General features: G+C 41.2%; 1 protein-coding gene across 1 annotated transcript in view; it reads left to right on the plus strand.

Moving 5' to 3' along the window:
• Nucleotides 1-25,100, plus strand: part of scn5lab (sodium channel, voltage gated, type V-like, alpha b) — a 210,496-nt gene that overhangs the window by 28,127 nt on the left and 157,269 nt on the right. The window contains exons 2-4 of the mRNA XM_047349534.1: nucleotides 17,330-17,494; nucleotides 17,993-18,136; nucleotides 20,328-20,446. Coding sequence (XP_047205490.1) covers nucleotides 17,372-17,494; nucleotides 17,993-18,136; nucleotides 20,328-20,446 — 386 coding nt within the window. The 5' untranslated portion in view covers nucleotides 17,330-17,371. The remainder of the gene's footprint in view (nucleotides 1-17,329; nucleotides 17,495-17,992; nucleotides 18,137-20,327; nucleotides 20,447-25,100) is intronic.

Here is a 25,100-nt window from a genome sequence, read left to right on the forward strand (position 1 = left end):
AAAACTGAGCACAACAAACCCCACGTTGTGGCCGCATCATGCTGTGAGACAGGGAGGCTGGTCAGAGTTGATTGGAAGATAGATGGAGCTAAATCCAGGACAAACCTGTTAGATGCTGCAGAAGACTGGAGACTGGGGTGGAGGTTCACCTTCCAGCAGGACAACCACCCTGAACTTACAGCCAGAGATACAATGGATGGTTTAGATCAAAGCATATTTATGTGTTAGAATAGCCTAGTCAAAGTCCGGAGCTAAATCCAGCTGAGAATCTCACATATATCAGATAAAATCCCAATAAAATACTTTGAACTCGGGAAAAAGTTTAAAGTTAAGAATAAAACCATTTCTGTCAATATGGAGGCTTTTACATGTGTTAATCTTTTATTTATTTGTGGTTATTAGTTGCTAAGAAAAATGTTGTTCCCAATACAATGTCCAAAGTTTATATTTGCTGCAGAAGATTTTCTGGAATTGTGCTGCTTTAGGTGGCAGCAGTTGGAGTAGCTCTGTTACTTTTCATTCTGATTAATTCTTTTTACAAATTTAATTGCTCTTGTGGTGAAAAAATAATAATTTTTTGGACGATTATCCTCTCCGGTATTGGGTGCTATGCAGCTGGAAGGATTTTTTCAGATTTTGCAGATAGTTTTTGTCTTTTGGAAATTTGTCATGATGCTTCACCATGGCAACGGTTTTTTTTTTTTGCAACCAGGAGCAGCTGATTAATATCTCAAAAGCTCAAATAATACTTCAATTACAACCCCAAATCCCTGATGAGTTGAAAAGGAGGCGCCATGGATGCAGAGCAGGAGCTAAGAGAAGAGAGGAGGAAGTTCAAACCATCTCTTCTGTCGATTATGATGGGCAATGTGAGATTGTTGGAAACAAGTTGGATGAACTCCAAGCCCTACAAAGGACCAAGCCAACCAGGAATGCAGTATTATGTGTACATGTAAACAACAGATGGTATCACCCAGGACATGTTACTGTGAAGTGTCATCTCTGCAGTCCAGATATTGAACTGTTTGCAGCAAGTTTCCGTCCATATTATTTACCCAGAGATTTCATCAGGGTTATTTTGGCAAAAGTTTACATTCCACCTTTAGCTGTTGCTTACACTGCATGTGATGCCATCAGCTCAGTTGTTGCTAAGCTACAGACACAAAACCCCAATGCTTTTGTGGCAATTTCTGGTGATTTTAACCACGCTTCACTCTCTGCTACACTTCCAACGTTTCAACAATTTGTCAGCTGCTCTACTAGAGAAAACAAAATGTTGGATTTGTTTTATGCAAATGTCAAGGACTCATACATCTCTACAGCAAGACCTCCTCTAGGCAAATCAGATCACAATCTTGTTTTTCTCTGCTTGAAATATAAACATCTTGTTCAGAGGCAACCTGTAATAAAGAGGACTGTGAGAAAATGGTCACAAGAAGCTGAAGAAGCTCTGCAAGGTTGCTTTGAGGCTACAGACTGGGACGCACTGTGCCAGCCATATGGAGAGGACATCAATGCCATGACTGAGTGTGTAACCGACTATATAAACTTCTGTGTGGATAACATCATCCCCACCAGAACCGTGAGATGCTTCCCCAATAACAAACCTTGGATCACCAGTGAGCTGAAGGACCTGCTTAACAAGAAAAAAAGAGCCTTCAGAGAGGGAGACAGAGAATTATTGAGGAGTTTACAGAAGCAACTAGAAGTCAAGATGAGAGACAGCAAGGAGGTGTAGAAGAAGAAGCTGGAGAGCAAGCTCCAGAAAAACAATATCAGAGATGTGTTGTCAGGGATGAAGAAGATCACAGGCTTCAAGCAGAAGGATGATCAGACCGATGGAGGTCTGGACAGAACCAATGAACTGAACACATTCTTCAATAGGTTCAGTTCAGAAACAATCTCAGCATCCTCCTCTCCTGCTCACAGCCAAACAGACATTCCATCCTCCTTTGACCCACAGGACCCACAGCTGTCCAGTAACACCTCACATTTTTTATCTTCCACCTCAGCCCTAGAACCTTCTGCTTCTACATGTTTGCCTTCAACCATATCAGAAGATGCTGATACTTCCTTTGCTTCCCCCTTCCACCTGTGTGTCTCAAGAAGTCAAGTGAAGATGCAACTGGAGAGACTGAATAGGAATAAGGCTGCAGGTCCAGATCATGTCAGCCCTAGAGTCCTGAAGGCCTGTGCAGAGCAGCTCTGTGGGATTCTGCAGCACCTCTTCAACCTTAGCCTGGCCCAGAAGAAGGTTCCGGTGTTGTGGAAGACCTCCTGTCTTGTTCCGGTACCAAAGAAAACTCACCCATCAGTCCTCAATGACTATAGACCTGTTGCCCTGACATCTCACATCATGAAGGTCCTAGAGAGACTCCTGTTGGTCCACCTGAGTAAGCAAACACTAAACCTTCAGGACCTCCATCAGTTTGCTTATTGCTGTGGAGTTGGAGTTGAAGATGCCATCATACATCTGCTTCAACAAACCCACTGTCATCTGGACAAAGCCAGCAGCACTGTGAGGATCATGTTCTTTGATTTCTCCAGAATATTTAATACAATCCAACCTGATTTGCCTCAACAATCTCCTGGATCAAAGACTACCTGACAAACAGACCACAGTTTGTGAGACTGAAGGGTTGTGAGTCTAACCAGGTAGTCAGCAGCACAGGAGCACCACAGGGGACTGTACTCTCACCATTCCTCTTCACTCTGTACACCTCAGACTTCCAGTACAAGACAGACTCCTGTCATCTGCAGAAATACTCGGATGATTCTGCAAATGATTCTGGGGTGGATCAGAGATGGACAAGAAGATGAGTACAGGAAGGTGGTGGACCACTTTGTGGCATGGTGTGGAAACAATCATCTCATCTTGAACGTGAATAAAACAAAGGAGATGGGAGAAGAAGTGGAGTTGGTGGAGGAGTATAAATACGTCGGTGTTCACCTGGACAACTGACTGGAGTGGAGATGCAACTGTGAAGCCATCTACAAGAAGGGACAGAGCAGACTGTACTTCTTGAGGAAGCTTAGGACCTTCAGTGTTTCTAGCAAGATGCTGCATATCTTCTATAAGTCTGTTGTGGAGAGTGTGATCTCTTCTGCCATCATCTGCTGGGGAAGCAGCATCAGAACCAGGAACTTAAGAAAGCTCAACAAGCTGATAAAGAAGGCTGGTTCTGTTCTGGAGACTCCTCTGGAACCTCTGGACATCATTGTGCAAAGAATAATAAAAAGAAAATTAAGAACATCATGGAGAACCCTGAGCATCCTCTTCATGAGACTGTCCTACAACAACAGAGTGTCTTCAGTCAGAAGCTTCTTCAGATCTGCTGTAAGACGGAGCGCTACAGGAGATCCTTCCTGCCCACAGCCATCAGCATCTACAACGGCTCTTTGAAGAAACCTTCATAATGAGCTACAACAACATTTAATTTCCCTTTGGGATTAAAAAGGTGTTTATGAAATGAATTGAATTGCGTTGAAGATGACGAGTGCTGCAGGTTCTGTTTCTGGTTCTCGGGGGCTTTTATAAAGACTTTAAGACTCTCCCTTCTGTCATCTTGGCCGTTGTCCAAATATCTATGATTGCAGAAGTTAATTACGTTTATAATTTGTTTTCTTTTCAGGTGGAAAATATTGAGATTAATTCTTTCAATCGTTATTGGAGGTTTTTGTTAAATTTGAAGCTTCATTCTCCGCCTGTAGAGTCTAACAACGCCTATAAAGCATTTTATCTTCAACACGACCTTGACCAGAACATGAACTGATTCCACCTCCTATCTGTGAGTGTGTGTGTGTTTTAATAATCTCAGCCAACACAATCAGTCTGGACTGTAGCTGAGACAATAGAGGCCGTTAATACAGAAATGTGGATGTGGGCTCTCTGTGTGTGCTTACTGGTTTTTGTCTCCATGTGGTGACCTTTGTGGGATAAATACCTCTGTGGGTTGCCATGGAGACAAACAGTGTCCCAATGAGACCAAATATCGGGTCTTTTTTACCTACCACTGAAAAGTAAGTTTAGCTGATGCCGACCCAAGAGTTTATGATGTAGGATGTCTAAAAACATCCAGAACCGTGGCCCATAAAGACCAAAACAGGTTCTAAATATTAGTCTGTTGATCTTATGATTACCATAATAATATTAAATGTTGTTATAAACACGCCTGTCTGAGCTCCAGGGTTTAAAAACCAGCTGATTAGGTCTTTCTCTGTAGGATGAAAAACATTTGGACCTGAAACCTCTACAGTACCAGCTCACTGCTTCCTGTTGCACAGTCTGCTGGTCAAACATCACCACTGCTGTAAAGAAGTAGAGAATCAAATATATACAGAACATTATACAAGGAAATGTAAAGAAATTAATTTGTTTTCACAAAGCAAACTGATGAGTCGTTTGGCACCTCAGAATACAGAACCTGCAGTGCATCCCCCAAACAGAACTAGTCAGAACTGCCACGTAATGATGTGCAGTCAGAGTTTAAAGACTGGTGCTGAGGAAGGAGGAAGCTGGAGTACCCGGTGAGAACCCACGAATGCACAGAACAAACTCAGAGAGACCCCAGGCATAGATTCAATTCAATTCAATTCAATTCAGTTTATTTATATAGCACCAATTCACAACACATGTCGTCTCAAGGTTCTTCAGAACAGTCAGGTTCATACATTTCAATTAACCCTAACCATTGAACAGCAGATTGCATCCAGTCAGTGACTTGCAGCATTCACTCCTCCTGGATGAGCATGTAGAGACAGTGGACAGTCACTGGTGTTGACTTTGCAGCAATCCCTCATACTGAGCATGCATGTTTCAAACCCAGAACCCTGTTGCTGCAGTTCTAACAACTGCTCCATCGTGCAGAACGTCCATAAATTGTCTCAAATGTTTCCATCTAGCAGCGTTTGCCATCATAGACCGAATTAATCACAGTACTGTGATGCTGCCACGTGTCTCCATGCTAGTTATCAGCCAACCAGAGTTCTGCTCATGCTGAGACGTTCAGACTCACAACAACACATAAAGTGCACAGAGCAAACTGACATGTTTGGTACCAAACTGTCACCAGATTAAAGGTTCCGATTGAAATCTGAAGCCGTCCCTCTCTGCTGTGCTTCAGCTCTGCTTCCAGCACCCATCCTGCTGATTTCCCTCAGCCACCAGCAGATGGTGTGACCACAACACTACATGCTGATCATGAATCTTCCTTCTCTCAGAGGTACTGAATGAAGATGATCTTTCCTCAGTGTTTTAGCCAGGAAGCTAAATGCATCTACATCTTTCTGTGGTGGAATAACACCTTCTAGACGTTCAGTGTGGGCTCCTTCTGCAACCATCTGTCTTTGGGTTGGACGTAGGTCAAAGTTCACCCACATGAACTTCTGACCTGAAACTATTACCTTCATTAGTCCCTGGAATAACAGGAGTGGTGTAAAACTGACCAATTACCTGCAGACATCCGTCAAGCAAATCGGGCAGGAAGCTCTGAAGCCAACGAGCAGAAGGAGGCTGAGGTTTTTTTTAAATCTAAAACTTCAGTTTAAGTCACATTTTAAAGGTAAAACCTTTCATTATTATTGATTGTTTGATTTCTGTGTCATGGTAAGACAAAGATTTGAATGTCTATCAAATTTTCACATTTAAATATTAGTTGAAATTGTTTTTGTCCGGTTTGACCCGATCAACCATCCTGAAGCTGAACCAGTCCTCCACTAAATGATGACTCGGAAGCACAGAACAGGTGAGGAACAGCAGGACGGACTTGGCGTGAACATGCAGAGAGCTGCACACCAGGCGGCAGAGGACCACAGGGAAGAGTCATACAGGTCCGAGTGTTCACCGAGTTACTGAGTCAGGTCGGTGGAGGAGGGAGTCAGGCCTGTCTGCAGCCGGAGAAGCAACAAAGCAACAACTCCTGGCAGTCAAGGCCTATCAGTCAGGCCTGCTGGGGAACAGAAAAGCACCTTCAGCAGCAGACTGATCCAACTCGCTGTGACGGGCCCGGCCATGCAGGAAGACACTTCACAGCCAAGCAGACTGAGACAAGGAACAAAAAACGACAAGATCACAAACTCCCCTGAATCACAAACTGCACATTATGTAATCTCACTTTTACAGGCTGATTTAATGCAGAGATTCAGAGTTGGACCTGTTTACTGATTAGATCTGGGATGATGTTTTCATGGTTTTATTATTTTCCATCAGTTTGGACCTATTTAATCAAAACCAGGATGTAGGTAAAAGCACAGGAGGCTCACTGATGGTAGCCAATCAGGGCAGCGTTGCTCGATGAATGTTGTTACAGTGCTTCCGTGAAAGAAACCTGGACTTCTTCTCCTTTTTCTTTAAGACGTTTCATGGCTCATCCAAAAGAGCTTCTTGAGTTCTGATCATAGTTGGAGGAACACAGTGAATCAGCTGCTCATCAGCAACGGGACGAATATACAGGTCCTTCTCAAAATATAAGCATATTGTGATAAAGTTCATTATTTTCCATAATGTCATGATGAAAATTTAACATTCATATATTTTAGATTCATTGCACACTAACTGAAATATTTCAGGTCTTTTATTGTCTTAATATGGATGATTTTGGCATACAGCTCATGAAAACCCAAAATTCCTATCTCACAAAATTAGCATATTTCATCCGACCAATAAAAGAAAAGTGTTTTTAATACAAAAAACGTCAACCTTCAAATAATCATGTACAGTTATGCACTCAATACTTGGTCGGGAATCCTTTGGCAGAAATGACTGCTTCAATGCGGCGTGGCATGGAGGCAATCAGCCTGTGGCACTACTGAGGTCTTATGGAGGCCCAGGATGCTTCGATAGCGGCCTTTAGCTCATCCAGAGTGTTGGGTCTTGAGTCTCTCAACGTTCTCTTCACAATATCCCACAGATTCTCTATGGGGTTCAGGTCAGGAGAGTTGGCAGGCCAATTGAGCACAGTGATACCATGGTCAGTAAACCATTTACCAGTGGTTTTGGCACTGTGAGCAGGTGCCAGATCGTGCTGAAAAATGAAATCTTCATCTCCATAAAGCTTTTCAGCAGATGGAAGCATGAAGTGCTCCAAAATCTCCTGATAGCTAGCTGCATTGACCCTGCCCTTGATAAAACACAGTGGACCAACACCAGCAGCTGACACGGCACTCCAGACCATCACTGACTGTGGGTACTTGACACTGGACTTCTGGCATTTTGGCATTTCCTTCTCCCCAGTCTTCCTCCAGACTCTGGCACCTTGATTTCCGAATGACATGCAGAATTTGCTTTCATCCAAAAAAGTACTTTAGACCACTGAGCAACAGTCCAGTGCTGCTTCTCTGTAGCCCAGGTCAGGCGCTTCTGCCGCTGTTTCTGGTTCAAAAGTGGCTTGATCTGGGGAATGCGGCACCTGTAGCCCATTTCCTGCACACGCCTGTGCACGGTGGCTCTGGATGTTTCTACTCCAGACTCAGTCCACTGCTTCCGCAGGTCCCCCAAGGTCTGGAATCGGCCATTCTCCACAATCTTCCTCAGGGTCCGGTAACCTCTTCTCGTTGTGCAGCGTTTTCTGCCACACTTTTTCCTTCCCACAGACTTCCAACTGAGGTGCCTTGATACAGCACTCTGGGAACAGCCTATTCGTTCAGAAATTTCTTTCTGTGTCTTACCCTCTTGCTTGAGGGTGTCAATAGTGGCCTTCTGGACAGCAGTCAGGTCGGCAGTCTTACCCATGATTGGGGTTTTGAGTGATGAACCAGGCTGGGAGTTTTAAAGGCCTCAGGAATCTTTTGCAGGTGTTTAGAGTTAACTCGTTGATTCAGATGATTAGGTTCATAGCTCGTTTAGAGACCCTTTTAATGATATGCTAATTTTGTGAGATAGGAATTTTGGGTTTTCATGAGCTGTATGCCAAAATCATCCATATTAAGACAATAAAAGACCTGAAATATTTCAGTTAGTGTGCAATGAATCTAAAATATATGAATGTTAAATTTTCATCATGACATTATGGAAAATAATGAACTTTATCACAATATGCTAATTTTTTTAGAAGGACCTGTACAGAAATGATGCAGAACTATCTCTTACAATGAGATGCCCGACTCAGGGAGACATGTCTGGGACGGCCGTTCCCAGCCTCAGTGTGAAGGTGACGTTTTGTCTGGTGGAAGTTTGGATCGAGTCGATTCATTCATGCACCATCAAGGTGATTTCCAGAAAGTTATCAGCTGAAAATCTGGCATCCAGTAGATCTACCAACAGTCAGCAAAGTCCTGACACTTCTTCTGTCCTCCAGGTGTCCCATTTGCAACTTTTGCCAAGTTTTTATTTAGCAGCTCTTTGGGAATCACCTTCTGGGAACTGGAATCCTATTTCCTGTCCGTCGAACTGTCCTACAGGCTTCCTAAGGAGTCTGGAAAAGTCCATCCATTTGTCTGGACTCTTCAGATTGTTTCGATCCAGCTTTAAGGAATGGAAACACAATACTGATTCACCCTTGAGATGAGGAGCTAGAATGACTCAGAGGTCAGAGGAAAGTGAGTGAGGAAGCAGCCAATGTCTAAAGAAAAGTTCTGAAAGACCTTCAGAGAGCCTGGAGAACTGCTGAAACCAGATTGCCAGAAGGTGTGGCTGCTGGGAAGGGGAACAGAAAAGTCCAACATAGTGAGGCAGCAGTGGTTCTGCAGAACATTACATCAGAACAAAGAGTGGATTTTAAACGAGGTCTGAGGGAATCTCATCCTGCAGCTCCAGAGTGATGCTCAGGACCCCCCCTCCGACCATGCTGCAGCCGGTCGCTCCCCGCTGTCCTCTGCCAGCTTGGCTTGGCGTCCTGCCTGACTTCAGTGAATCATGTCCAGCGCTGGGCAGCAGTGACAAAATGTGTTTTCTCCTCTCAGCCTAATTGGATTGAAGGTGCTGCACATTCTCTGCTGCTGCTGCTGCTCCTCAACACCAGCGTCCTCTCAGGAGACGCATTCCAGGGAGTTTTGGCTCTCCATCACGGCATGTTGACAGGACGCTCTGCTTTTTACAGCAGAGCTCAGAGACACACAGCTGATGGGATTGATGCTGAGAGACGCTGCTTCAGAGTCTGAAACTAGCAGCACTACTGGATTAGCTGGAGAGTAAAACAGAGTTCCCCTTTCCCACTAAAAACACAGCACCTTGAACGCACCATTGTTCTGCCAGGCCTTTTAATAACAAATGTCATTAAATGTCCTCCAGTGATGCCATCCTTATAGGCAGAGGGTTCTAAGACCTCTTTAGGAGGAGATCTTCTTAAACTGCATGATGTTTATTTATTCAGACTGAAGAAACGTCATTCAACATTTATTCAGATCATTTTCAGCTGATGATCTGTTTGGAAATAACTGTGTTTTCTGCAAATAAAGCACAAGTTAGTGTGAAGTTTTCATGCTGCAAGCAGAGCAAATAAGTCCAGCTGTATGTTAGGGAAGCTGCAGCGCCTCCTAACTGTGGTGCTCAAATCTGCAGCTCAGAACTTTATAGGTCACCATTCTGTTCTTGCAGTCCGTATTTTTATCTTGTGCCTCCTGTACAGAGCAGGTGGATGATGGGAAAATAAATCAGGATCAGGATTCTCACTGAGATGCTAGAAAATCAAAAAGCATCTTTATCTCAAACAGCTGCAAGTTTCATAATCAAATCTGATTAATATTTACAACCGTCTCATTGATTGTGATAAAAAAAACTCAGTTCCATCTGAAATAAAGGAACGTGACCACAGACCATGATCCTACCACCACCGTGTCTCACTGTGGGTATGGTGGTCTCTTGATGCTCAGGGTTGTTTGACTGTTGGACCAGAACATGATGTGTGATTCTGTTGGATCCTTGGTAGCCTTGCCCACCAGGTTCTTTATCTTTTTGTCAGTTTTCTGGGATGTCACTGTAGTGCACTTGTATGTAACTGGGTTATAGCAGCTTATTTTTATTTCCCTCCAACAGATGCATTTGTTCTTCTGCTGAATCAAATGGCATAAAATTAAAGGATTAGAGATCTCTGAAAGTGAACCCAACATTCATATGTAGACCCGATTCTGGTGGAAATTAGACGAATGATTAGTGTCACCCTATTGGGTCTAAAGCTTTAAATCCGACAGTAAAACAACCCAATGTGGGTTTAACAATCAGAAAAAACTATTTTCATTAAGATCAAAGATTTATAAAAATGTTCTTAGTTGTTTGTGTTGTAGAATGTGGACTTTGGGTAAATTTAATTAGCAGTCACAATAAAAAGAAAGTACATCCTCTTTAAATCCATGCTGGATGTCCTTCCGTACTGCTGAACATGCAGACGGGGAGAGCTCACCTCAGTCTTTGCGTTTGCACGCTGACAGTCTGACTCAGAGCTGCCGTTTGTTTCAGAGACGAGGTCAAATCACACGATGCAACGAGAGAAAGCCCTCCGAGGGGAGCTGAGGGGAGCCGAGGAGGCAGATCTCCAGCACAGAAACATGGAGGTGACATGTGATGAAGAGCTGAGGCCGAATGAAAAAAAGGCACCTTCTCAGATACACACAGACACATGGAAGAGCAGGGCTTAAAAACAGAAACAGATGGTTTCAAAATATATAAATATCCTCCTCATCTTTCAACACTGCTAAAAATATGATGGAAATAAAAGACCTGTGGATCCCTGAGATCAGGTCCAAATGAACATAACATGTTCATAGCATGTTTATTCAGGACAGATTTGAGGTTAAAAAGGAAACACTTCTTAACACATTTGTTTGGAAATTTTCTGTTCAAAGGTAAACAACTTGGAAAAGTAAATATCCAACTATTTCTTAACAGTTTGTCATTATTCCAGGCGTCTTTTTGTTAGTGTGGAGGTGCAGCAGCCACAGCTTGCTTTAATACACTGCTCTCTGCTCTCTGTGGGCAGGGACTGAGCATGTGCGACTCAGACACTCATGTTGTGTAGTGACGGTCCCACCAGTTCCTGCACACAGAGCGTTTAACTGGAACTGCACTAAAGAGGTAGAGCGTGGGTCTGTCCAGAGGTTGTGAGCAGTCAGTATCTTATCTGCTGTAAATACAGTCCGGTTCCAAAGAATTCTCTACCCTTCAAATCGGTCACATGTCCCATTACACCCACGATGTGACCGACCAACATAAAGTGGTGCGTAAATCTGAAATGAACAAGTAGGAAATGAAAAATGTGGCATGAATTTGTATCAGCCACCTTCTTTGTAAAACAACTCAAGCTCAGTCAGATTGGATGGAGAGCATCTAAACAGTCTCACCACAGATTCTCAGTTGGGTTTAGGTCTGGACTTTGACTAGGTCATGCTAACACATGAATCTGCCTTGATTTAAACCATCCTTTGTATCTCTCTGGCTGTATGTTCAGGCTGGTTCTCCTGCTGGAAGGTGAACAACCACCCCAGTTTCAGGTCTTCTGCAGCCTCTAACCGGTTTTCTTCCAGGATTGTCCTGGATTTTGCTCCATCCATCTTCTCATCAACTCTGACCTGCTTCCCTGTTCCTACTGAAGAAACACATCCCACAGCATGATGCTGCCACCACCATGTTGTTAGTCTAATCTGTGCTAACGGAAGGTCATTTTTACAGACTGCTGGAAACCAGTCACCAGATGAATTTACTGGAGACTTTTGTGTAAATAACCATGATGACTGACTGCCAATAATCTCTCCACAGAAGCCAATAAACAGTATTACTATTATTTCTAACACCTGATTTCTGCCTATGCACTAAGTAAATTTTACTCACAGAGATCACTCTGACATTTTAATTAATGAGTAAAATTGTTATTGCAAAAAGACAATTTCTAAATAATTCCTTAAAATTCTGACCAAACAAAATTAGTTTAAAATCACAAAGCAGTTTTTCATTATGTTAAATTTCTTTTAAAATAATTTCAAAGTTCTTCCTAAATACGTAAATAACCTGTTTTAAATTAAACATTTAAATATTGTATGAATCTATTGAGCAGTTTTTTGTCATAGGAAGTTGGGTTTAAACTAAACACCCCCTGTTGAATAAATCCAGAAAGGAGTCCAAGTCAAACATGATGGTGTGGTTAAATATAAAGTCAGTTATCGTCCGACGTGTTAATAAATCATCTCTGCAGTACGTTTTATGTTCGCTAATAAAGGTGTTTCTACACGACACCTTCATGTTTCTGTTACAGGACAGCAGGCATGGAAATATGCTGAAAATCAGTCTAAGATGTTGCAGGATGAAAGTTTCCAGTTTTCATATCTGTACTTCAGCATGTAGCTCTGCAAGGACCTTCTTGTCCTTCCTCGGGGTCTCTGTTGATCCAGGAATATTCCCGCTCTGTCTCCTGTTTGGGAATGTCTCTGAGATGTCTGAGCATCACCGAAACACAAATTCCAGGAAAAAACTGCAGCGTCTGTGACGTTGGTGCTGATACTTGTTACCCTGGTAACTGAGCATAAACACAAGCAAATTTCCTACGTTTTCCTAAAACATGATGCATCCCCAAGCATCATGTTTTTATGTTTTAATTAAAAGCCAAAAATAACGTCAGAAAGAAGCTCTTTTGTTCTCAGTTGCATCTTAAATGCTGCAAATAACCTGAAAATGTCCTCAAGGACATAAACACAGTATACTGTCTACATTATACCGCATATATAAACTGAGCTAAAACCCAGTTTTCTTTCTGTCAGGCTGGATTACCTTTGCTGCTATGTTTTGGTGCATGGATCATTTCAGTGGATTTATTGTTTCCCTGATGAGTCCAGGAGTACTGGAGTACTCTGTAAGCTTTTTGTACGTGACAAAGTGTTGGAGCAGAATAGAAACCAGGGCTGCGGAGCTCTTCAGGAGCTACTGTACTTGACATCTGTGTGTGTGTGTGTGTTTGTGACTGAGTGGATGACAGCATTTGATAGGAACAGAAACCAGAGCCAGCTATTCCTTTTATGTGGACACAAACACACTGCAGAAATCAGATTTGAGAGCTGTAAAGAAGAAATGCAGGAAGGCTTGAAAAACGAGGCCTGTCCAATCATTGGATTAGGATCTGCAGCAGATGGCCTGGCCACACACCTGTTCAACACTCACACCTTCACAGTCTAGCCTTTTGAAGCTAACTGCGTTAGCTGTTAACATGGTTCTCTTTCTTTTGCTGAGCTGCAGATTGTGCAGTATGCTACTACGATACACTGGGATTCTTAAATAATCTAGTAAAAACCAACAGACAATAATGTTAATAAGCAACACAGCCACCGACTCAGTAGGGAGATATGCAAGGGGTAAAAGTTCACCAAGATGTGAATATAGCTGCTAATCTAGCTCTGTGATAAATCACACTACTAGATAATTCATCTGGTAAATTATTATTTAAACAATCTAACCATCAACTTGACAGGAATCATCTTTCTTTCCCACTGAACAATCAATAATTATTCATTCAAATAAAGCTAGTAGTTTATTTATTTCTTAGCACTGTAACTCATTCCGGTCAAACATAAAGACACGTCATCCTTAAATAAGGCCTACCCTGCAGCTTCTATTTGAACCAAAGTATACATTCATTCAATCATTTTCTGTACCGCTTATTCCATAGTGGGTCACGGGGGAGCTGGTCCCTATCTCCAGCAGTCTATGGGTAAGAGGCAGGGTACGCCCTGGACAGGTCGCCAGTCCATCGCAGTCAAAGTATACATTTATTATTAATTTACTTATTTACTGATATTCACTGATGAGAAACTTAAGCAACAAACTGGGATGACAAGACAAAGAAACAAAAACCTAATCTTATTCTACTGATCAGGATATAAAGGGCTTAGGCTAAAGAATGGACCTTTAGCTGAATATCAGTCAACCAACCAAGCTCAACCTCTGTGTGGGAAAACCTCCTCATCTTTCTCATTATCCAGCTTAGTCTCAACTGGTGGGGAAACAGAAACAGCAGGAAAATGAAATTCAGTCCAGAGGCTTTGCTGGGATCCTGGAACACTGGGGGCTTAGCCCAGGCCCAACATAGTTGTAATGACAGTTTATAAGTCCTTAAAAATTTAAATATAGGATATGTTGTGCCGCTTCTCTGCTTTGACTGGATTTTGAATGAATGTGAAATATTGTGAATAAAACAATAACTTTATTAAGTTTTAATTAAGTGTTAGTAGCTGAAGTGAAGAAAAACAACATTTTTAGGAAACAATAGAATGCAATTTTCTGCTTATTTACTCTGATGAAAGTTGTTCTTAACTTTGTGCTTCTTTCTCATCTACATAAAATAGCTTTTTAGATATTTCAGTCTCATAGACATGTTGAACTGCTAAGGTCGTAATTTCTAACACTTCTAAGAAGGATAAAGGTATAAAGTTGATTTTGTTTAAATTTCCGTCAAATAGATCCTAAAAACACATTATTTATTTATTTAATTTATGATGAGAACTCATCAAACATTTAAATAAAATAGTTTCTCTACAGATGTTCTATGGCTGTTTGCTGCTTAATTAGCTCAACTTCTGTATCTCATGTTGTTCAGAACATACCCTCCTATGGAAAGGTTTTAATCCACCCAATATTGTTGTTATTATTATTAAAACATTTGTTAGATAGGTTTGGACACCACTGAGCTAGAAGCTCTGCAGAGAGCTTCTCCGGTTGTCTGATGTCCCTGCACATTCATGGCTGCTCTGATTGAGCCCTATCCCCTAGTGTAGCACTGTTAGAGGACCTCAGTGTAGCTTTGTCTGGGTAACGAACTAAGCAGGCTGACATTCCTAGTCTGGACCGCCATTCTGGACTTCTCCTGAATGCACAAATTGCCAGTCTGCCCTTTCCTGTTGTGCAGTCGCGGTGCACAAATTTTTTTATCTTTTTAAAATCAATGGCAGGTTTTGTGAAGCAGGTGGCAATAATATGGAATGCAGTAAAAATAAATTTAAATAAACATGTTGGATTCTATTGTCAGTATTTGCATTTTTTTAAATGTCATCTTTAGTGAGATCTTGGATTATTCAAAAAATATCCGGGGATAAACCCCAGGTCTAATGCCACCTATGGTCCAGTTCCATTTAATTAATTTCCCTTTGGGATGAATAAAGTATTTTTGAATTTGAATTGAATTGATTGATCCAGGTAGCTTCCCTTGTTAATGAATCTTATTGTGGTCCTATAGCTCACTGCCCAGTAACATAAACAATCCCACCTCAGTGGTGAAAGACTTCAGCCTCTCTTGTCCAGGGGTCACAAATGGACAGTGTGCTTCAGGACTCCAACAAATTCGAGGATGGGAATTATTGGCACGTCTTTTGAGTCCGCTTTGGGGGATTGCTTTACAGAGGGCCAGCCACAGGTTATCATTTTCTCAGGCTGGAGGATGTGCTTGCTTTGAAATCAGCAAAAGGGGAAGATTATTGGCAAAATCTCCCCACATCTTGAAATGGATTTCTATGTGTTTGTGGTTAATATATTTGCTACAAGTTAGCATCTAATGCTACATGGTGGAAGCTAATATAGTGTCTACAAGTTAGCACCTAACGCTACAAGTTGGCAGCTAATATAGAGTCTACAAGTTAGCAGCTAATATAGAGTCTACAAGTTAGCAGCTAATATAGTGTCTACATGTCAGCAGCTAATATAGTGTCTACATGTCAGCAGCTAATATAGTGTCTACATGTCAGCAGCTAATATAGTGTCTACATGTCAGCAGCTAATATAGTGTCTACATGTCAGCAGCTAACGCTACATAGAAGCAAATATAGTCTCTACAAATTTGCAGCTAATGCTACAAGTTAGCAGCCACTATCGTGTCAACTAGTTAGCAGCTAATATAGTGTCTGCATGTTAGCAGCTAGTGTCTACAAGTTAGCAGCTAATATAGTGTCTACATATTAGCAGCTAGTGCTACATGTTACCAGCTAATGCTACATAGTAGAAGCTAATATAGTGTCTACAAGTTAGCAGCTAATGCTACAAGTTAGCAGCTAATGTAGTGTCTACATGTTAGCAGCTAATGCTACATAGTAGAAGCTAATATAGTGTATAAGTTAGATGCTAATAAAGTGTCTACAAGTTAGCAGCTAATGCTTTATGTTAGCAGCTAATATAGTTGCTACAAGTTACCAGTTAATGCTACATGGGTGAAGCTAATATAGTGTCTACAAGTTATTGGCTGGTAATAGTTGCTACAAGTTAGCAGCTGACATGTTTACTACAATTTAGCAGCTAATGGCCTGTAGTTGCTACAAGTTAGCAGCCAATGTGGTTAGAAGCAAGCCACCATTGCCATTAGCATATATCTGTCTATCTGTTACAAATAAATGGCAGTTTGTTTGCTAGATTGATAGCCTTTGTTCTCATTTAACGTCTCTGTGCATTACGTCCTGTTTTTTAAGGGATGTTTTAATGGGACCTGATTATTGAATAATGGCACATCCGATTGAGACTTGTTAATCATATCTAATTACTTGGCAGCATTTATTTTACTTTATCTGACTTAGAAAGTTAAACATAATAATAAACAGAAGTCCAGCATTTTTCTGCTTACTTTTGAAAGTAAGTCCATTAGGATTACTAGACTTCTTAAAAATCCATGGTACTCGATCGACACAAACTTAAAACTGATTGTACTTCAAATTGTCGTCCATCCATACTTTGCTCCAACATATTTCATTCTTTTGGTTTCTTATAACTTTAAGCTGTTTTTTTGCATTAAGGGATGCCCAGTGGAAACTGGAACAGAGAGCAACTGATGATACAGGAATGTAGTAAATCCAAAGCTTACAGTAGATAAACTGAACGTGTGCAGTGCTGCTGAGAGGAGCAGGAGGAGGTAGATGTGATTCGTCTCCATCAGGAGTATTTCTGGCTGATTGACGCCTGTTCAAACTCTCTGAGTGGTGCTTTAATGATGAACCATGTGATGCTGTGGGTCGTCCTGAGATACAGGTCACTGTCTCAGAGGATGTAATCAACCTGCAAGAGAAGAAATTGCTAAATCATCCTCCCACTCCAGGTCCTCGAATCAAACGCTCCTCATCTCATCTTTTAAGGATTCAAAAAAAATGTAACAGGTTTTTAAACAGTCTGATATCAGACTATGCTCACAGGACTCAGGCTATGTGAGAGACATTCTACAACAAAGTAATGGAAATCTGTGTAAAGCATCAGCGGATGGAGGCTGAAGCTTTAAATTAAATCTTTCCTCTGATTTAGGATTCTTTGTTTTTCTTCTGTTGTCACTTTTACAGCAATTTAAAGGAAACTTTGGTGAAGAGGGAAGCAGATTGACTCAAGGTTCAAACTGATAACAAATGTTGGGCATTTAAAGTGAAACGTATTCTCTGTGTCTGTCTGCAGCTGGTATACTGGGCCAGTTAGCAGCAGGATCAGGATGAGAAGATGGCTGGCTATGTGTTTCCAATGGGACCAGAGAGCTTTAAGCGCTTCACGCCGGACTCCCTGGCGGCCATTGAACAGCGCATCGCTCAGGAGGAGGCTAGGCGCAATAAGCAATACCAGGAGGTACATATGCACACACCTGGTACTCCACCACAAAGCTGAAAACGGGAGGCTAGTTGTTGAAACAGTGAGTTTAATACTTTTCAGGAAACATATCGTTTCCCGTTAGAGTAAAAGGTTATTTAACTGGTTTTGAGGATTGTCATCAAAATAAATAAAAGAAAGGAGAGAAAAAGTAAAGTTATCTTTTTGGGTCAAGTGATAATGCTAAGCTAACTAAGCTAAAAGTACTTAGTACAGCATTTTTAATCTTAAATGGAAAATATGATAGTAAATTTGTAAAGTGTGGCAGTGACAATAGGCAGGAGAATGTATTCACAATTTCTGAACTAGTTAGTAAAGCCTGTTCCCTTAGTTATACTGAATTAAATTTAAAATACAAACAAACCAAATTAAAACAGACAAAAAGACATGAATGAAATAGAATATCACTACAACAATGTAATTGTCTGCATGTTTTTCATGTTTTAAAGATGTATATATATATTTTTTTTTTGCAAGGACCTGGGCGATGTGGAGCTCCCCCGGCCCCGGCCCGACCTGGAGGCAGGAAAACAGCTGCCCCGGATCTTTGCTGACATCCCGTCTCACCTGGTGGGCGTTCCCCTGGAAGACATCGACCCGTACTACTTCAAGGACAAGAGGGTCAGTCATGGTTTTATCGCAGTACAAGGAATGCATAATGTTTGAATTTCAGATTAAATTCAGGAGCCTTCATGAGGACCCGTAAAACAAGGTACGCGACGTCAACCAGTACGGCAGAGCCGGTGCCCCACCCTGGAGCCAGGCCTGGGGTCGGGGCTCGTTTATGAGTGCCTGGTGGCCGGGTTACTCCCCACGGCCAAACCGGCCAAACCCAAATGAGAGATGCGAGGCCATCTCCAGTGGGCCCACCACCTGCAGGGGGATTGTCACCTTGCTGGGGGGGGATAGAGTCCGAGCCAGTGCGGCAGGTCAAGAGATATCAGTTTGTAAAAGTGGGGCTGACCTCCACACACAGCGTAGGCTTTGGAATCAAGCTCCTTCAGAGAGGTTGAACTCTCTTCTGGGCTGGGGTGAGTTTGTTTGTCGCCCGTATGAGAAACGACAACATGGAGGGATGTGATTGGGAGAAATAGGAAGAATTGACCTGCAAGATCTGAACCCGTTAATAAAGACCATGTTCACGCATAAGGGTTGTTCATCAGTGCGCTTGGCAAAAGGGCACCCTGGGCCGGAGGTCAATGATTGAATTTGTAGTCATGTCCTCTGACCTTCAGGCAGCATGTCTTGGAAAATCGGGTGAAGAGAGAGGCTGAGCTGTCCATCAGTCTGAGTGGATCATGTTCTCTGCCCATAGCTGTGGCCATAAGGTCACAAGCAGTGGCTTGTGGTGAAAGGATGAGCTTTATTATTAGCCAGTGATGGTGGACTATTATGGGATGCTGGTGTTCATGTTAGCTGTAGCTTCATAATAACGACCACATGAAAATCTGTCCAACTGAACGCTGAATTAAATGACTTTGGATCATTTGGGAAACAAAATAAACGTAACTGACCTCCGACCTTCTCTTGTTGCTAAACTAGCTGCTACATTACAAGGGCACTACCTGCTGGAAATATCAAAATTTCTGTTTCATTCATTCAGAAGTTTAAGACTCATTTATTTACTTCCAGCTGTTTTGTTCCTTGTGTTGTAATTTATACCTTAAATCTTCACTATTAAGAATTGAGAACAAATGTTTTAAATGTTAATTTAGAGAATAATTCCCCAACATTAATAAAACTTCTGCAGCTCAGAATGAGGAGAAGAAAACCGCCTAGACCGGATTTAGAGAAACATCTAAGGAAGGAGAGACAACATGAATACAGGGAGAAACAGCTGTTAACTTAGTCATTACAAGACAGAGAAGCAGAAATTCATCAGAAACTGGTTTTAATCTCTTTCTATTATTTTTCTTAGAGCTTAAATGCCTGTTTATATTGCTAATGGGTAAATATTACATTTGATTAATTTTTAAGATAATATAAAGAAGCCTTTAGCAAATGCAGGCCATTTACAATTTACCTTCGCTCTAAGCTACATTAAAAGTTGATTTTATCTTCACTGGCCCATTACAAATGTGTCATGTTTGGTTGTGTGAACAGAAACCCCAAATGGATTTAGACAGACCGGAGGCAGCCTGAAATCAAAAACAGGATATAACAAATAAAACCTAAAATGTAAAAACATAGAAAAAACAGGCTCAGAGGCATAGTGATAAAATGGGATCCCGGGAGCAAAAAGTAGGGACTGTTCCTGAATAGAGGAGACCAAGAGGTTTATATGCTGACAGGATGATTTCTGAAACAGGAGCAGCTGAGGGGAAACAGGAACTGAGGAACACAGATCTGGGTACAGATCTGCAGAGGCCTGGTAATGAGACATTCATCTGATTCAGGTGTTGGAGCAAGGATGCAGGATAGTAGCTCTGGAGGACTGGACTTGGAGAGCCCTGATTTCGAGCATCAACATAAACATAACTTTTAGCAGGAAAGGGTAAATAATTCATCCCAAACCTGCCTGGAAAAGCATTCAGTGTGACTTTAAGGAAGAAGTGAGTGTTGAGTCACCTTGTTAGGGATATTTCTGGGATCATGACTGATTGGGTCTGGACCAAAACAAGTTTTAAGGATCAGAATTAGTCATACTTTGTACAGGAGCAAGAACATGAGACAAAAGGAAATATAGTTAAATGCTTTTCTAAAGTGTGAGGCTTTAAATTGGTTGTTCTAGAGGTGTGGGTCTGTTTGTAGTTTACTTCTTTCACGGAGTAAAATGAATGTATTAACATGTTTCTGTCTGTTTTTCTTGCAGACTTTCATAGTGCTGAACAAAGGAAAGGCCATCTTCCGTTTCAGTGCCACATCAGCCCTCTACATGTTCAGCCCGTTCCATCCCATCCGCAAACTTGCCATCAGGATCCTGGTCCATTCATATCCTTCTGCACTCTGTATGTACTCTGCATGTTGTCTGTGGGTTGCAGGGGGTCAAAGGTCAGTCACAGCTTGAGAGGCTTCGCTGACAGGGATCTTGAATGAAAGGATCCCGGCCAACCCAGCGGCACCGAGGCTAGCTGTGGGTTTGGTTTCACTGCTTCGACCTCGGCCCAGTTAGATCTTATTGTGTACTGTTGAGGCAAATTTGTGCTCGCTGGAGTTTAAACAGAACGGACCATCATAATTAGACGATTAAAGGGACATTCCACTTATTTTACCAATGGAAATTAGCTCAGTTGTACTAACATTTAGGCATGTAGCAATAAAGCCATCCTTTAGGGTCTTCCTGTGAATCTAAATATTTATATGGCCTTAGGTTTCTGTTAAAACATGACGCATGTGATAGTTTTAAAGATGACAGGTTACTCCAACTGGTAAAAAAACACTTTTGATTCCATACAAACAGCTTTAGTAAAGTTTTTGGAAAAGAACATCATAATATGCCTTTTTTGATGGATTTATTCAACAAATGAAACTAATCTAGGTTTTAAAGATTGGTCGAGAAGTTGAGACATATTTCATGAGTCTCCCAACTAAGTTTACAGGACGCTGAACACTGATTCATTTCATCTGTGCACCTTAAGCTCTGATTACCTTAAATGATCATAAATCAGGATTTTAGGTCCAAGCAGGAATCTGTGCTTTTAAATTTCCTTCTGGTACAGAAACAAGATGATGTTAAAAAAAAGAAGAGGAAACCAGATTTCTGTCCAAATTATAATCTGCACTGACCACAAATATCCCTGCTGAGACTTTTAATTTCAGATAATATTCACTTGTTCTACTCCCAGTCTAACCATTAGTGCTGTGTTTAAACGACAGCAAATAGATGGGTGATGTAAGTGCATTTCCTCCATTAATCAGCAAAATAATTAAGCTTCTTTTTTTACAAGCACTTGCTGCTGAAACACCAACACACTGACTTATCCCATTAAAAGCTCAATTATGGCTGCAAACAAATCTATTTTCCCTTCTGCAAACATTAACAGCTCAGCAGAGGCTTGGCTGCACTGCATGGATTAAAAGCTGGAAGAAAATGTTGTGTATGTTCTGGAATATATATGTTTATAAGTTCATTTTGGCCTCATTGTGTTTATCCCAGGATGTTTTAGTCTGCTGACCAATATTAGTGGTGACTGATGGTGGCTGCAGCAGGTTCAGAGTTCTCAGTACAGTTTTCCATTTGTTTTCTGAGGAAAAAAGGCCTTCATTCCAAACCAAAATCTAGCTTTTCAGTCTGATGGATCCTTCTTAGAGACCTGCCCATGGGGTTCTGTGGGGTTGTAAAGGTCAGTATCTTTCCTGAAGTTGATAACTGTGTGACCGATCTGTTGAATCAAACAGAAACTAGATTTCTGATACTAGATACTGGAGAAACAAGGTAACGGTGAGAAATGGGCCAGTTTCAAAACTGATTTCTTTCATCTTAAAACATCTTTCATCACAAAGGTTTCTTGACGGTTTAAGTCAACCTCTACATAGTTATCACTTTGACATTTAATGGTTATTAACACTGAGAACTGTTTTCCACTGTCTGTTAGCAAAACATGTTCCTCCAGAAGCATGTGTTGATAAATAAAACTGGACATAAATGATCTGAAACAAAAGTGATGTAGTAAAAACAACTAATAGAATAGTTTCATTGAAAAGTTTTAAGTCTGGAGTAGTTTTAAGATTTCAGAAATCTGCTTTCAGGTTGGTCTAACCAACCATTTGACCTTTTAGCAGGAGCAAAGCTAGCTGTTTTAATACATCGGTCAAAATAGACTGCAATGAACTCTGGCCTGCTAACGCTATGGTTAGAACTTTAGTATTAGCATGCTAGTGCTAACAGGCCCAGCTAATTATTGCGACGTTCCAACTTGTTGACAATGTTCAAACAATAATTACTAAGATGAAGCTGATCTACTTGTCAGCCTGCATGATCTGAAGTATTTCAGCATCAGTCAGTCAGTCAGTAAGTCATTTTCTACCGCTTCTTCCATAATGGGTCGCGTGGAAGCTGGTGCCTATCTCCAGCAGTCTATGGGCGAGAGATGGGGTACACCCTGGCTGGGTCGCTAGTCCATCACAGGGCGTATTTCAGCGTTTAGGGAAATATTTACATAAATGATGTTTAAAAGTGTTTCTCCACAGCAAATTAGCTAAAATGTTCTTTGTGCAGCACATATTGCACAATGATACCATTTGAAAAATAACAAAGGAAATAATTTGATGAAAAATAATCAAAGTTTATAAAGACATTTTTTTTCCCTCAAAATTAGAGATGCCAGATATCTGCTTTAGAGATGGTTTCATTCCCGCTAGCCGTACGTAGGGGACCATCTTTCCACTAGCTATGTTTACATGCACGGAATTTCATGATCGGATTTAAACAGATAAATCCAAATTTACCCCTTATATGGGTCCAAAATAAATAATCTGATCATGATGTGTGTTAACATGCACCAAGCTTTATTCAGAATAGAAGCAAGTTGACATGAGCAGAGTTGTCAGATTTCCAAAAACAACCGCAGAAGAAGTTGTGCTTCTGCCTGTGCCTTAAAAAAACAACAAACGTGGAAGTATGTTGGTTCCGATTGTTCTGAGCGTCCAGAATGGACCCGCACCAGGTTCTGAGAGTGGTTGAGGCGTTATTGCTTTCCATAATTCACATTTAGAATGATCTGAACAAGCGTTTACCCGTGTTGGGATTGACAATCATCACAAACCACCTCCCTCATTCGTAATACGATTTACGATTACCGACACGATTTTCCGATCAAGCTAATGTGATTATCCCTTTTTTTCTGAATGCTTATGTCCGTGTAAACATGCTTGATTCAAACAAACTCTCCTCTGGTACTTTACCACGCTGTGCTGTAAAATTAGTTTATATATGTTTTTTAATATATAAGTACCAAGTAGTCCATGAAGTACTGGGGCCTAAACTGTGTTATTTACATTAAAACTTTGGGAAGCACAGGGAATTTTAACCAATACAACATATATTCATATTCAATACAAATGTCTGATATTAAGTTTAAAACATGAAGCTTTTTCTTATCATTTGTATTATATACGTTTTTCTAAATGTCAGATCTTTTATTTTGCTCCAAATAATCCATAAAACCGCCAACGGTCGTCAAGTATACCATGAAGATGTAAAGACTGGCACATTGTCTGCTTTTTCTTTCAAACCTGCATCATGCACTCATTCAGTACAGACAGTCATGTCGCTGAACTCAGGTTGGTAGAAATAATAAAAATTATGTCCAATAATAAATCTCTCTCCTCTGCTAATAACCTTTCTTTATAATGTTTATGCAGTTGATGTAATTACAGTATAATAAATAAAATGTAGAGGATTTTTTTAAAAATTACTGTTCATTAAAATAAAAACAAAAGCTGGCACCAGAGTCTCACATTTAGAGAAATAAAAGTGTCTAAGAGCTTTAAGGCCCACACATCATTAGTCATCACACTCTTCACTAACACTTCAGCATGGTATAATAGCTGTGTGGCTGCTGTAAACTGGCAGAAATCTCCGCTGAGGAGCGTTTTTACTGGATCCCACAGCTGGACAGACTCCAGGCGCTCGTACGGGACTGACAGCGTATTTAGCTCATCCTGACAGTCGTGTTTCTGAGCCAGATATCGCCACGACCTGCCCGACGAGCCATAAACAGTAAATACTGGTCAGCCCAAACATGAGATGATCTGTTTCATGTTTACTGATATTTATTGGTATAAATGTTGAAAATGAGGTTTAGAGAATTCATTTGTTACATGTGGGATTCTAAATTGGATTGAGCCATTCTGCCATTCTTTTACTTTTATCTAAACCATCTCGTATCTCTGGCTGTATGTCCAGGGTGGTTCTGCTGCTGGTAGGTGAACCTCCACCCCAGTCTCAGGTCTTCAGCAGCCTCTAACAGGTTTTCCGCCAGGATTGTCCTGGATTTTGCTCCATCCATCTTCTCATCAACTTTGATCAGTTTTCCTGTCCTTGTTGAAGAAAAGAATCCCCACAGCATAATGCTGCCACCACCTTGTTTCACTTTGTTGATCGTGTGACAATGCTTGCCGGTCTGGAGGGGCATGGTTAGGGAAGTGTGACTGTAAGGGTGTAGCCATCTCATGATAGTTAGATTCGTTTCCATGTCTGAGATCAATAAATATTCAATAAAGAGCTACGATGTTATGTTTGGAATTCCAGGCATAGACCTCAATACATAACACAACGGACCCCAAAGATGAAACTAGTGAAAGTCTCAAGTTAAAATCTGAGCTCATAAAGTGAGATTTAAATGTTGATTTGTCCAGGGAGGACAAGGAAGTCAGAACAGTTGTCTGAGAGCAAAGGTTGGAGACCTAACAAACCCACACCCTACCAAATAATTTTAAACATGTTTGGTGAGCCCATTCTGCCTGTAGGTCGTCTCGGAGTAAAAGACTGGTTGTGATTGTAAAACCTACAATTTTGGCAGCATTCAGGTAGACATTGTAATTTCTGCTCCAGTTCTGACCAGTGTTGTTACTCTGAAACCAACAGCTATCAGCTGTCAGTTCTCTAAACAACTGTGTCACCAGAATACTTTAAACTAGTGAG

The sequence above is a fragment of the Girardinichthys multiradiatus genome, chromosome 21, assembly GCF_021462225.1.
Source record: "Girardinichthys multiradiatus isolate DD_20200921_A chromosome 21, DD_fGirMul_XY1, whole genome shotgun sequence".
In the NCBI taxonomy this organism is placed as follows: domain Eukaryota; kingdom Metazoa; phylum Chordata; class Actinopteri; order Cyprinodontiformes; family Goodeidae; genus Girardinichthys; species Girardinichthys multiradiatus.